The 16024-nt window shown below is 35.6% G+C and overlaps 1 protein-coding gene across 1 annotated transcript in view; it reads right to left on the reverse strand.

Annotated features, from left to right (window-relative positions):
- ME1 (malic enzyme 1) overlaps positions 1–16024 on the reverse strand; it is a 189156-nt gene that overhangs the window by 125583 nt on the left and 47549 nt on the right. Inside the window, exons 2-3 of the mRNA XM_072855379.1 lie at positions 13498–13631; positions 6041–6190 (exon numbers count right to left, since the gene is read on the reverse strand). Coding sequence (XP_072711480.1) covers positions 6041–6190; positions 13498–13631 — 284 coding nt within the window. The remainder of the gene's footprint in view (positions 1–6040; positions 6191–13497; positions 13632–16024) is intronic.

Raw genomic sequence — 16024 nt, forward strand, 5'->3', positions numbered from 1 at the left:
GCCTGGGAAAAAAATACCTAGATGTGCTGAAAAAATCTAAGGGGGCAGATATACTGGTGGCGAAGTTAGGTCAAATGAATCCAGACCTTCTGGTCTCAGTCAAGAAAATACCACATATCTGACGGTGAGACAGTCACAAAGGTGCATCAGGAACTGAACTTTCTTGGCTCATGTGATCCAGGAGTACCTGACAAGTTTTTGGCCTCCTGTAAGCCAAATCTGGTTTCTGAAGAGACTTGGATGTCAAAGGCATCCAATGGAATTAACAAAAAGAAAAATCCAGAATCCAGTGAAAGCCCCATTAAAAACAACAAAAAAAAATATGAAATGTACCACAGGATCAACCTTGTGCTGGCAAACAGACTGCAACTTCTGCTGCCAAGGTCTAACATTTTGTAAGTTCTGTCACAGGAAATAAATATTTCCCTATTCTCTAATTCATTTTCTTTATTAAAAAGTGATGCTATCTTGCAGCTGGCAATCTCAATATGTAAACATTACTATGTCAACAAAAAATGAACTCACAGTTGCAGCACTTGCATTCAATATAGTGCATCTGAACCATTGTAAATGTAAATACATACAATAAATGTAAATAAATACATTCCCTTTAAGGAATATGAGGAAAGGAACTGATTTCAAATTTGTATGTGCCGAGTCAGTCACGCACTTCAATGAGGAGGCAATCTGGTATAATATCAGTACTTGCAAACTGAGTATTTAGCATGATAAATTGCCTTCTGAAAAGTTGGTACTAAAGACTGTTAATAACATTCCAAATGCTCTCTAAAAATATTAAAAGAGCTAAACCAAATACATTTTTAAAATACTTACTAGAAGTCAATTCAAAATGTAATCTTGCCTAGACTTGGGGTGAATAAGAGACCTCTAGATATGCTATGTCTAGTCATTTGTGAGGAAGGAAAACAAGAAAAACAGTTGAAAGAATTATTACAGAAGAAAACTTCTGTGAGAACACTTTGCTGAACAAGATCTGCTTCTATATGTTAAAAAAAAAAAAAAAAAGAAAAGAAAAATCACTTCAAAGCTGAGGCTGACATACTTTGCCTTTTAAGAGACTGCATCTGTATCTTCAATATGCAGCATCAGTTTCAATAGAGGTGCTTTAAAGATGGTTCCTAGTCAGCTTGACAGCGTGTGACTGCATCGGGAAGTTATTTCAGAGAAACTTTGCCATGCCTGTGTGGCTGCAATAGTTACCAGGGCTTGCTTTGTTCATATTCTGTTTGAAATGGCTTTTCCTTCTAGGAATGGAAATACATAAACAGTCACCTAACATTTTAACAACATTGAAAGTCTTCAGCATAGCAATACTTGGCAATTTTTCCTCCCATCTCTGAATGCTGAGTTTACACAAGAACTTTAAACTCCTGGGTGTTCTCTATATGATGTAAAAAGTTGATTTTGGATTCTTAGAGGAAATTTCCATTGAACTTTCCCATATTTTTCTTTTTGGATGAATAAAGCAACTGAAAGAACTGTTATATCTTAGAAATCCATTTACAGAAATAGATTGTTTCTTGCTAAGTCAGCAAAACTTGTCATATGTATGTACACACTTTGTGCAACTGAAGAATTTTTTACTTTAGGAATTTACTTTTAACTGATGGATAGAAACTCTGCACCAAAAAATGACCTCGTAGAGATTCTGAGATCACGCTCTTAATGATAGCGTGATCACTGCAATAAAACCACAACTCCATCACATTCCCAGCATAAGCCTTTAAAGCTTTTATCTGTACAGGTCCAAATTCCTTCTCTGACCTACCCCCTGGAGGGGCCTGCCTCTTCCCTCATCCTCCTCAATGGTGGTGAGGAAGACCAGAGAGACTGGTCTTCTAAATTATGTTTCTGTTACTATGTGGTGTAGGTAGGTGCATGTTACAGATCTGCTATCGGATGTGTACTGTTTATTTCTAGAATAATGCTCTTATTCATTAAACAGGCAGATTTTAAGCTGAATATTCATAGTAATGCAATTTGGAGTTTTAATTTTACAAACAAATGTAAATTATTCAGACAAGCTTCAAACCAGTGAGTCAAGTTATTTTGCAGCTGGTTCTCTTGAGAAATGTTGCTTAATCAGACAGTCAGCTGGTCAGCCATGAATGTTTATTCTATAATTGCAAAATACTGCTTCGGGATGAAAAACATCTTGCCTGAGCCACAGTGTCCTTCTATAACTGTAAGCACATCATGTGAGCCCATATAGTCTTTTAAAAACATGTAAGGGAGTCACAGAAGATGATCTCATTTAATGATCCCATGAGACACCTATTTTTTAACTCTAAATTAATTTTCATTATTCCTTGCCTGAAGACATAACTTGTGAGCCAGGGGCTTCAAACTCACTTCACAACATAAAGAAATCTAACTGAATATAGAAAAAACCTTACAGATTAAACTGAATAATAACACATTGCCTTGCAACTTCCAGTATGATAAATATGATCTGCAGCAATTGGGTAATTTTTAATTTATTTTCCTACATAAACATATTAGAAACATCATCCTGTTTCTAATAGGATCTTTGTTTAACTACGAAATATCATTTTCTGAGCTGTGGGTAGAGATAGTAATAAAAATACTCTGAAATAAAAAACATTCTGAAAGAAAAATATTCATTTATCAGTAAAGACAGCATTTAGATATGAGTCAGCATAAAACAGATACACACAGTTCTTACAGATAAGACTTTTTTTTTTTTTTTTTTTAAGGTATGGTAAGATCATACCTTTTTCCTGAGTTGCAACAACTGAAAAAAATCAACTAATAAAAAACATGAGAGCGTATAGACTGGACTAAATTTTATATCTTTTATTCCTTTTCACCTTCTGTATGTTAAATTAAATGTTTATTTTTTCTTCCCTGTAAGTTCAACTCACGGAGGGTGCTGGTATATAACACTTAATACTAAATGAGTCACAGCCTAGAATATAATTTCAAACCAAATGAAATTGATTGCTTTGCACAGTTCATTTTGGAATAATTTAGAAAAGGTTTTTCTTAGGAAAAAAAACAGATTTCTGTAACAGAGCACAGTGGAAGATCACAAAGTTTAGGTATTTCTTAAGCAGCAAAGAGTCTGTCAAAGGGGAAACTCTTTACAGTCCTTTCCTCCGAGACCTCTAACAAACACTGGCACCAGCTGGGTGGTGTGGGAAGATGAGAGCAGGTAGTGAGATAACATGAACATAACAGTTAGGAATTTTACAGGGAAGAGTAAACATCCGGCTTGGCAGATGATATTTTGTTCTTAAGGAAAAAAAAAAAAATTATGACATCCTTATTAGGCAGAAGAAAATTGTACATTTTTTCAGCCATCTTTACTTAAATGAGTCATTAAAACACTTATTTGAAAGTAGTGAGGCAATTCCGCAGGACTAGAAATAAACCAGACTTTCATAAATATCTATACGTCTCCCCAGACAGTCAGTCACGTATATAAAGCACACACGTAGTTGGGGAAGCAGCAGACAGATGAATATAGCCAGGGCTGACTTCAGTAGCTCGAGAATACAACAACTGAATACCAAAAGACACATCAGTTAAAACATGATTTAATATTGTTTAAAACATCATTCATTGATTCATTAGCAGCTCAACTGCAGTGAAAAACACAGTGTGAAATACCAAATTATGGAATATCCTATAAAGCTGTGTATTTTTTAAGTTAAATGATAAGGGCAAGAAATTATCTTAGTAGTATAATCCATCTTGAATTTGTTCATTTTCAATAAGGAAATGAACGCTTTTTTCCTTAGAAGAAAAAAAAAAAAAAAATCACACTTCATTCCAATATTGGTAAATAAAATCATACTTTTAAGAACATACAAATATGAGGATGCTCAATGAGCACGTGGATCATCGCTGTCACTGTTCAGAATAGCTAAACAGATAATCAGAATGGAAGTTCATTATCCATGTGCCAGAATAACAAGCTTTTTAAAGTAGAACAGAGGAAAATCCATGAGGAACATAGAAAGTTAGTACAATGTTATTTATATGCACTGGTAGTTTTTACTGCAGTCATTTGCTGAGTTGAGAAAGTTCAGCTTCATTTGCTAAGTTGAGAAAGTTCAGCTTGCTATTCCAAAGCCTGCACAATGTACGTACTACTGCTATTATGCCCTGCTTTTGAAAGATTTTTATATCCTATTTGAAACTAAAAGGAAGATAAAATGTAAGCTTGTGATGACATACATTAATGATTCAAACAAATACATAACGTTTTAAAGTCTACTCAGTTTTCATTACAGGAGAGGCTAAAGAGTGGCTTAGTTGCATAGCGGAGAACTCGGAAGTTCTGGTTTCCCAGTATATCTGTGCTAACTGCACGTCTATAGTGTAATTTGTTTCAAGTTAATTATACAGATCCATACATTTATTAGTGACAGAGCGACGTGAACTAGGATTTTAGTCATAATATCTAGAGGAGAAAGATTTAAGGCATCTTTCCAAGTCCTCTCCAGATAAAAATTCCACCAAATAAGAAAAAAAAAAAGACAAAAAGTTGAAATGTTTCCTCTCCCTGTCCCTCCCTCCCAAATCAGTTTTTTTCCCCATGTCTTGAGTGTGCTTAGGACCAGGCTGAAGAATGGAGTTCAGGAGTCTGAAAATCTCTAAAAGGGGGCTGGTGGGTTGTTTCAATTGCTGTTGCAAGCTGTGTCTCACCAGTTGCAGACTGACAGTCAGCTGAACTGTTGTCTAATTTAACAGGGTTTTTTTCTCCACAGATGCTCCACAGGTCTGGGGATAAACTGAAAAGTACATGCATGGGCAGAGGTGCTCCTTGTGCAATATCCTATACAGCAAGGGATATCAAAACAAGGGGCAATGAGACCAGCTTAGGCAAAGACTTAATTTCCAGACATATTTAGCACTTCCTGGAAGGCCAATAAAATCACCATGGTGGTAAATACTGAGGGGAAAAAAGGAGATGACTTCTCTTACTAGGGGAGGCACCTAAAAGCCACAGGTCATTAAACAGGTTTAAGTAAGCATTCTTGAGGTTTTTTTGAACTTTTTAATGTGTATAGAAGTGGGAATTCTTGTTTTCTGCAGCTAGCCAGATTGGTCCTGACTCATTTTGTCCATCACAAGGCCAAAATGATTTTTACATTACCAACAACAAAACCTTGAAGCCATAAGTCTTCTCCCTCAAATACCTCCTGCTGAAGAATTTGTGAGCAGTCATTTGTTCCCTTTAATCTTGCAAGCTTCTTATTTTCGATCAATGCCTTGACTGTAAAAAACCTATTTCTGTTAACAGAGCTATGCACATACAGCTCATTTATCTCTTCCTTTGCCAGAAAATTGTACAGAAGGCTCCAAAGTGTTGTTCCAGTTTGCACTTGAAGGCACTGGTATAACACAAGGTTCTCAAAGAGCAACCACCATAAATCTCAAGCTCTGTGGGCTGATGTTCAAGGGGCGGAGTGAAACAGAAGCATCTGTCCTTCTTTCATACCACTTCCTCATCACTCTATAAATATAGATACTGTATACAGAATAAAAGCACTCCAGTAACCCGCCTATGAAACAACAAATTAGTAAACAGTGAGACAGGCACTTTGATGATTATTGATTATTTTTAAGATGTCTGTAGGTACCTATGTAATGCAGCCTTAGTTTGTATACATACTATTTTTATATGTGTATGTATAAAATACCTATAATATAAATATTTATGTAAGTAAAAGTCTATGTTCTTCAGGTTGCTAAGACAAATCTAAGACTAAGGATCCATTCTCCTCTGGTCTTGTAACATGCAGCTAGGATTCCAAAACGTCAGTTAATGAGATTAAAAATGTACCCATGTTTTAATACAATTTAAACAACTGTTTGCCCTCTTAATGCAATACAAATTATTGTTTAATGTAGACCAAAAGTGTAGTTTGAATTATCTCAATTATTGCAGTTTTGGCTTACATTCAGCTATGTTAGAAAACCCCTGCAGAAATCTGCCAAGAGGAAAATAAGATACAATTACTTTTATTTGAAGTATAAACTTACATACCTTGGCCTCCGAAATGCTAAACCATATTGTTGGCAAGCCAGTCCCACGGTGGGAGTATAAACAATAGGCATGAACCTTTCAATGTCAGAAGTCAGCACTTTATAGAAAAGCTTTTCATTTCGATCCTGAAGACTCATTAATAGAATATATCTGTGGAGAATTACATATAATTACACAGACATCAAGTGAACATATTAAACACACTAAAAAGGTTTTTAGATAATTAATTAAAGCTATGTTTGTTCTATAACAGCCTCTTTCTTGTTGAGAGTATTTAAATTCCTCCTTGTCTTAATAGCACAAATGGTTTAGACACAAAGGACAACAAACTGGTTGAGACAGAGAAGCTGAAACCATGACAAAGTTGACAAACTGTTCATACTCGGGAAGCTAATCCCTCTCAGGTATAAAACACTATGCTGCAATTGAATATTTGGTCTGTCAGAACCTAATCCATATATATCAGCTGCTCCACTTGAAATGACACCATCATTAAATAAAACTTAAAAAAAAACTTAAACAAGCTTACTCTCTTGCCCAAAAAAACGAAACTAAAAATGTTAGCTTTTTCTGCTCTTGCCTCGATAGAAATTCCTCTTAAATCCAGACTTATACTTCAAATAAATACTTCACCTGAATACTGTAGGACAAAGCTTTCAAAAACAAAGCATACACATATGGCCTTTCGTCCCTGAAGTCTATGTTTGTAATGAAATCTGCAATGTTTTATCTGCTAATGGAAATCAATTTTTTATTGTATTTGAAGAAGTTTTATATTTATTTAAAAAGAAAACCAATGAGAAACAAATATCAGAGGAATAAGAGTGAAAAATGTTCATGCTTAACTTGATCTACTTTTGACTACCATCACTCTAATATTGAATAAATACACTACTGCTCCAAGATCCCAACCAGGGAGCCAAATCTCAGTGCTGAGTATGACAGACGATATGAGTCTGTGAGTGACTTCAAGTTATACTAGTTCACACAGGTATGACTCTGGTCACTTTGGGAACACTTAATATTTAGGAATTTGGCAATCCTAAACCTCGCCTCTCTATTCACTAGTTTTAGTAAGGTTAAGTATTACTTTAAAAATTAAGTAGTCTTCTATACCAATAGGCTTACATAAAAACTTTAACTTAATTTATGTATACAATTTATGTAGGGTTTTTTTTTTATTTACAATGGATCACTAATTACTTATACTTAAAAAGTTTAATATGCCTATCATTTTATTACATAAGTGTTGAGGAAATGCATACAACACATTCACTGCAAAAGCCTGGAGGTTTGTGTGCTTAGATATTATTCACATGAACTTTCCTTCAGCATACTCATGCATCACATGCAGCAATAAAATCTAACTCATACTTTAGGAAGACACAAATATAGTCAGGTAAGTATCTAACAAAGAACAGTTCAGTAAATCTGCATTTGTTTCGTTCAAGCTTAGCTTGTATATCAGGGAAGCATTTCTTCTGCGATCCGGTATACAAACCTTTAACAAGCACTGTAAGCAAGGCTAGGGCAGCCAGTTTGGCAGCTGGTGATTGTAATGAGGTGACAGAAGTGAGGCAAAACAGTGTCCCTCCCCTTGTGTCACTGACGGTACTTTAGACCTTAAACAGATAAAGATCTAGAAACTAACAAGTTGAAGATGTACTCTAAATACCATCACCATGAGGCATCCTGAACCACCTTCCATCATACACATTAGTTTTGAATGTTCTCCAAGGTCAAATTACATCCTGCACTTGCAGTTCTCAGCTACAAATACACACACATACTAATTTTCTTTCATACTATTACATTTCCCTACTAACCTTTCATTTTCCTAGTATTTCATTATGATATAGCGTATCTTTCAATGTCCCTGAATTCTTGGAGCATTTTCTTTATTGAAACCTTTCTCCTGAGGATGATTATCCCAGCATTCACCTTGAAATACAAGCTCATTCACAATATAGTTGTGAATACATTTGAAGACATTCATTTTGTTTCCAGAGGATCTTGAAAATGACGTTAGAGAATATCATGCGGACGCTGGCCTGCTCTATACCGGAGACTGCAAGCAGTCATGCAAGCCACATCACTATGTTTCTAAGCAGTTGCCAGTACATTTTTTTTCTTTTTATCATTTTCATTTAAAATTAGATGTGGCTACTTAAGACTTTAAAATACCTTTTCATCATCCTTTCTTATTACTCAGATCAAGCCTGGATTTTAAGTGGGGTAAAGAAATCTTTTACAAAAGAAATTAAAAGTTTAGCAAAAGGCTTCCTCAAGAGCATCAAATGAAAGAACTATTTGCTAAAACTCTCCATTTTGCTTTTACTGTCCTATAGCATTAAATTAGGGTTTTATTTTCTTATTTGCACTTATCATGCCACTTTTATATTCAGGATATGCTAAAGAAATTGCAGAGATAATAACTGCATACCACTTATAATCTTATTTTCAAATATTACATACCTGGCCATATCCAAATCAGCATAAGAAATATTATTATAAAGTGAAAAATATTTCTGGAGAAGTGCAATTTTGATCAGAAGGCTACTTTTCAGTGGCAGGTATAAAATACCTCTTCTTTCTCGGCATAGTAACTTGTTTAGAGGTATCAACTTTCTCAAAAATTCTTTCTTAAGGGGAAAACCAAAAATGCTTCATCCTCAATGTGGTGTTGGTTATAATGCATTAGACAACAAGTATGCATCTTTTAGCAACATCCAAGTAATCTACACAACTAAATGCATGAAGTGGTTTTCAGCATTGTGTTTTAAAAAAAAAAGTATATTTAAAATGCAGTATTTCATGGAATCTTTTACTGAAGCCCACATTTAATTGAAAACATAGTGAAAACAAGCAATAAAACACTGAGAACAATCATTTGTGCTATAAAAAGGGAGAAAAATATTATCTGTCCTCAGACAAGGAGTCTTGAACGAAGATTTCAGGGAAGAGTTTCAAAGGATGAAAACCAAGGCCTGGCAAGTAAGACAGAGGGGATTGCCAAGCATTCAAATTTCAGCATGTCACTTTTCCCCCTTGCCTTTACTTCACCTAAGAACTTTTCAGGCTAGTCTGCTATTACGAAGGGAATGAAATACAGTAGCAACAAAAGGATATAAACCAAATATCATCCAAAACCCAAAAAAACCCTGATATAACTACCAGAAAATTACTGATTATTTCTTAGGATAACTGGCCCTACTATCACCGGCATGCGTTTTACAAGGCAAAATGGAATGGTTAAAAAAAAACAAACCCAAAGTTTGTTTGCTCTTATCTTGCAAAACATAAGAGCAAATAAAGGAAAGTGGGAGGAAACACTGTTGTTTTTAACCTGTGTAAGATACTTAGCTCCATTACCTCGCATCATCAGTATCTATATAGAAAAGCTACTAAAGACAGAGAACTTTAAGAAAAAAACAAAATAACACAGCATCCTCAGGAAAAGTGATTTGATGGCACCTCTCCTAATGTTCACACATCCAATATAACATTTTACCAGTGTGACTCTGAAGAAAGAAAAGCCCAGACAGAAGATGTGGCTGTGTCAGGGGCAATGATTTCAGTGTCAATACAGAGCAAGATGACAGACAATTAAGAACATACAGGGGAGGAAAAAAAAAGATTAAATTACTTGCAGAATCCATCGCAGCTTTTCCAAATTAAGTTAGAGGAATAGAATTATTTCCTGTTATTGGCTTCCTTTTTGCCAGGCATACCAGGCAATACATTTGCTGCTGTTCACATTCATTTTGTGTATGAACTCTTGGTGTTTCAGAGCACAGCAAGTTCCATGCTGCAAGTCAGCAAAGGAGTTTCAGCTGTGCCAAAACATGTCATGCCATGGTACTATCAGCTTAGCTTTATGAATTTATACACACCCTCTTTCCAATCAAAACCAGGGCAAGCTACAATCCTGCCAGTGTAAGATGCTGTCATACACAGCATTAATGTTTCATCAGACAATACCCTTCTGTCTAAAGTACTTAACAGCTTCCACCTCTGCAATATTCAAATACTTGTACTTAATCTTTCGTATTTGGACATAAAATGCACAGGTATACACCCACTATCAAATCCAAGCTCTAGGAGGAAAACAACAGCTTCCCTTTATCTCTTTTCAATCACTGTTCCTATGGGAGCAAAGACTATGCCAGATGCATACTGGAAGAAATGTGGGGTTTTTTCTGGAATTAGTACATTTACATTCAGTAGAAGGCAATAGCTGCATGCTCTTATGCAAGGTTGTCCTTGAGCACCTGCATGTACAGGGAGTACTTGAGATTTTCTTTCGAGTTCCAGTTAAAATAGTCAACGTCTTCTGGCACTCTCCATCAGTGAAGGTAGTCAAGGAGTAACTGCAGCAGGATCATAGTCACTCTTCCCTTTAAAATGATTCGATACAAGTACAGAGTTCGCATATTGCCTTGAAGGACTGAGCTCACACACATGTAATGCACATGTTCCCAGAGCAGGATCTCTATTGACACATTCCAATAGAATTGTCAGACACTTGTCTTATAAACACAGCTGCAAATCACATTTTGCATGCACAAGTTTTTGCACACTCAGTTCACACAAGCATTTTATCTCTGCAAAGGAGCCCAAGGTGTCATCGTTGACAGTCTTCAAAGCAAGTATCTTCTGCATGCAAATGTTACCGAGTCTTAATCAGTGGTCTTAAATATAAACCTACACATGTAACACACAGATGATTTTATTTTGCTAAAAACTGGAGAAACACCACAGTGATATAATGCCCCACTAATATAGGAGGAAAATATTTTTTATCAACGCATAGCATGACATGAATAGTCAATTTAGGCCCACTGAGTGTTCATACAGAATACAAATATGATTTCTTAAATAAACAATTTCATTTGGGGGGACATGTGGATTTATATAATTTTAAGTGCTTAAGGGCCAACCTGATTTAATTTACACAAATTTACAAGATTACCCCTGAAAGCTTATTTCTTAACTGCTATGGACCTGCGTTATGAAATTGTAGACTAGCTGAGGTTGGAAGGGACCTCTGGAGATCACCTCACCCAATCCCCTGCCCAAAGCAGAGTCTACTAGAGCAGGTTGCCCAGGACCACGTTCAGTCAGGTTTTGAATACCTCCAAGGATAGAGAGCAACTTAACCAGCATGATAAATGGAGCCACACTGTTTATTCAGACTATAAGGGGAAGGAGAAAATACAAATACCTGGACCAAAAATTCTGGTTGAGAAAATACCACTGTCACATGCCACAGAATAAGACTGGGAAATAAACATAGCTTTTAAATTTTTTTCTTATGTTAATGACTACATTCTTAATTGAAGTATTTTGACCAGTGATCACCTTAGTGAGAAAAAAGCCTACCTTTTAATAGTTTCAAGTTATTTCTATGAACCAAAGACCTACCAGTTTTCTCAGCTGAAGCACGTCACTAAAACCCTATTAACAACAACAAATTTGTACTGCAAAGCTGCACGGTACAATATAACCTTGATACTAAAAAAGGCATTATACTAAAAACTGGCTTTATGGTGTAAAATGGCAAGCTACAGTTTAATGCTCAAGACTCATGGATGTAATATTGTAATGTTTGCACTTCTGTTTTAAGAATGTCCGGTCACAGGAGCAGGAAACAAATTTCTTCCTTACCCAACTATTTATTTGGAAAAGAGAAAATGCAAAAGAAGACTTACAGGTGGGAAATAATAACATTGAGGTTTTGTTTAATTAATTATATACAGACATTAAGCTTAACAGTTACAGATTTGAAAAAAAAAAATATGTGAAGCAAATGGCTTCTGGAAAATGGTTTGTTTACATTTGTTTGTGAACATATTTATATTTATTTATATTTGTGTGGTATTTATGTCTATCATATGTGGATTAAGTGTACTAAAAAAAGTTCCTTTCCTCCCCCACCCCCAAGACAGACAGATTTTTCTTTTCTTTCTTTTCACATGATAAAGCAAGTTTTCTGCAAAGTATTCCCACAATACTTGGAGACAGTTATTTTTATTTGATTATTCCCATTGCGATCAAAACTTCAGTGTATGGTGTTTTATTGTGGTTCAAACGGCATAGCATTCAAACTTTTAATACTCTGTCATTTAAAACTGATAGTTTACTTCTTTTTTCCCTTCCTGCAGAAATTTTTCATTTTGGTGAAGAGCCATTTAAATATCCACAATTTTTTGCTAAAAAAAAATGAAGAATTAAGGTTTGGAAATACTGCTGCTCTCGTCTTAAATTTCACATAGCTAGACCTGTAACTTTCAATCTCTGATGCTTTGAGAAACACAAGTGCTTTTCTCCTATGACCTGAAGTAGGAGAAAAATTTCTTTGCTAGTTAAGAATCACATACAACAATGGGGTAAAAGGCCTTTTTTTCTTCCTGCTTTTAAGTTACAGGTGAATAGAAATTCCAGCAATTCAAGTAGAAACAAACAATTGAAACAGCCTTAAATCCTTAAATGTCCTGAAACGTATGAAACAACGAGCTGTATCACGAAGGGACTACTTCAAGGCAGAGTTAAGGAGGAGATGGGGACAGAAGGACAGAGAAAGTTTTCTCCTATGGTAACATCAGTGGTTGAAGCAGAGCTCTCCATGAAATCTTACGCTTTGCTACACACAGGGACTCAAGACTAAAACATTCTAGCCTGGGAAGCTGCTACTCTGTGATCACTGACAATGCCCTCCCTGAGAGCACTGGGGGATAGTTAACCTAGAAAAGATACCACAATCACGAGCTCTTCACTTACTAGGAAGGCTGCGCTCATCCTATTCTGCCTCCATAAAAAGCAAAGTCTGTGGCAACTTTAAATGATAAAAAAGTCTTGCCACCAACAGACAGGTATCTAAAAGCCATGTATTATATACAGATATCAAGACAACCCACAACAGAGAAAAGCAAGGCACAGGGGAAAAAATAAAATGAATAGTGTTTTGTTCTAGGGCCTATAAAACACTTAGGGGAAAAAAAAAAAAAAAAACCATGTGGGTATTCATAAACGTTTAAAGCCCTTCCCATCTTTTTCCTTTAAAAAAAAACCACAAACACAACTATATTACATAATAATTTTATAAAATTTTATAAATTTTATATATTTGTTTTAATGCATATGTATCTATATGCATGTAAACACATTACTGACCCGCAGTTTCACATGAGTTCATTTGCTTCTGATGACCTTTGTATCAGTTGGCTATTGAAATAATAAGTTCATGTGAACAGCACTGGAGTATTACAATTTAAATTAGGAGTTGATTTTTTGAAGAAAGCAGTCTAGCAACAGTGTATATTTAGCTTAATGATTCAAAATCATCAACCACCAAAGCCTGAAAAAAACCCACAAAATTTCATCTGTACTACCATAAAAAAATAAATAAGGGACTCATGGTTTGATAACTAAGATAAAGTTTCATAGCCATACTTTACCTGTCTAGGTCAGATGTTAGCCTTTCAAAATTCTTAAGAATACTATAAACCTGGGCATCTTGACCAAGAAAGCAAGGTGGCAATAATCCGTGAATATTCAACTGTTGCCTCTCCTCCAAGGTAAAAGCCATGCCCTGAAAAAAAGAAAAATAAAAACCATGTATGCATATATATGAGAGATACTCCTTTTAAGAAAATTCTGCAGCAAAATATAGCACAGGTAAAGTCAGCATCAGAAAAACTATTTAATATTAAACAGAATTTACAATTATGCAATGATTTTGGAAAAAGTTTTTATTGAGTCATAAAAGAACAGGCCTGTACAGTACAATAACTCCATCCCAGCACAGAATGAGTTAAGGTCTTCTGACGCTGCAAGACTATTACCCGCAAAATTATTAAGTTACAGCTGAAGAAGGGAACAGCAGTATATTCTCACACACTCACTTGTTTGGCTATCTTCTAAACACAAAGCATGGATAATGTTCATTTTCAGTGTAAACATTATGCTTTTAATATCTGGAAATTTTTCAAGATCTGGGGTATCTCAGATGTTCATGTGAATTTTTAGCAGAACTCTGTGGTACAATAAAGTCATTGCTATCATTTTATAGTCAAAGAGCCTGGTCCAGCACCTACTGAAGTCTGTCAATAGAAACATGGCCATAGCGAGTTCAATGCTAACTCGGATTCACGTTTCTTTTGGTTTTCAAATTCACATTCAGTTACAGTAAGAAAAATCTGTACAGACTTACTGGATTTCCTTATTGGAGCCAGAAAAGACATTTAAAAGTATTTAGTATGTAACGTGGACAGTCACAGAATGCTTAACACTTAAATCCAGCTTGTGGATTGGCAGAGACTGCCAAATAGCTGCTTTTCAGTGAGGTCTGTCTGTCTAAAACATCTTCAGAAATTACCCAAGCTATCATAAGAAAGAGTATGCCTTTACAGCAGAAACATGCCCATGGGTTTGGCACACTAGTATCAAGCACTCTGACTTGACTTTGCTGTGGTAACTACAGCCAGTTGGGACTGACGGACGAGATCAGGCCTTTGAGAGTTTTAGGGGATAAAAAGGAATGTCAGAGGAGTTTCTTCCACATATGATCTATGAAATCTGTGCATTTGTTTCACACTATAGCCACTGGCTGGTGGCTCCACAGACATGTTACAGCTCTCCTTTAGCATCATGCCTGCACTGCTTCCACTCCAGAATCAGCACTGGCAGATCTGCAAGTGTCTTTGAGGTCTCTCTTAGGGTAACACCAAAAATGTCTATCATCTTTGTAATATGCTTATCACATAGCTTAAACATATTCAAAAGTTAATGTACTAGAGGTTAGATAGCATTTATTACTCTACCAAGAAGATATATGTGTGTGTGTATATATACACATATATAAACAAGCTATTGGACAGTTGCCTAATATTCTACGCCTATCGTACAACTACATACAAAGTACTTTGTTTCTTATGAAAAAAAAATTTGAGAAAACACCTTGGGAGATATGAAAGAGGAAAAAGTGGCAATGTAATGTTTCTGCATTTACTCTCCTGTGGAAAATGAATACTAAGATACTTTCACAACTACCTCTATAAATATACTTTTAAAATTTATTTGTTCATGCTACCATTAGAATTAGCTGGGTCAACAAATGATGGGAAAAAACAGGTAAAGCAAGAGCACAAATACAAAAGGTATCATTCAGTGTACATTTGCACTACTGCTGCCTTTTCAAGAGAACAAATTCACAGTCCTTTACACAATGCTGTTACTGCCTTTCACACAACACCTAGTGAGTGATACAACGTGATAAATTTATACCAGTTAGTTTGATTACATGGACAGGCTTCATTATTTTTTCAGAAATACTTACCTCACAGGACGTATTCTTACAGCACAAAAATATACTATAAAATCCTCCTGTCTCTTACTACTCTACACTTCTTACACCATTTTTTAATCAAAATAATTTTCATGTGGTTATGTCATTGTTGCTTGAAAAAAAGTAGGAAAAAAACCCCTAAGGCAACCCCACTACACTATCTGCATAAAATGTCATTAATCAAGTTGCTACCCTTAAGTGAAATGATGACCCAAAAAAAAGGAAAAGAAAAACTTCATAATGAACACTTTACAGAACATCAAACATTTCCAGAACATGCTTCTCTCACACAGAGAAATGGAAGGAAACCAAGTTTAATAAATGTCAGTGACTGTTTTGCTATAGTTTTCCATGCACGCAAGATTTCAAAGGTTTCCAAAAGCCTACACAAACCCTGTTTTTTCTTGTCCCTACATGAATTTTCTGTGGCCAGATATGCCATGAGTGTCTTCAGCTGGTATCACATTTTGAAAGACCATGGAAGAAGGGAGAGTCAACGCTCCTCATGAGTTCACTCAAAGTTGACCCCTGTTATCTCCAGTAGACTTTTTTGGGCTTAAAAAAAACACATAAAAGCTGTGCACGTGTGCTCACACGCACACACACTTCAGTATCAGCTCCAAATGGCTGGACTTTAG

Source organism: Ciconia boyciana, chromosome 3 (assembly GCF_034638445.1).
Source record: "Ciconia boyciana chromosome 3, ASM3463844v1, whole genome shotgun sequence".
NCBI lineage: Eukaryota > Metazoa > Chordata > Aves > Ciconiiformes > Ciconiidae > Ciconia > Ciconia boyciana.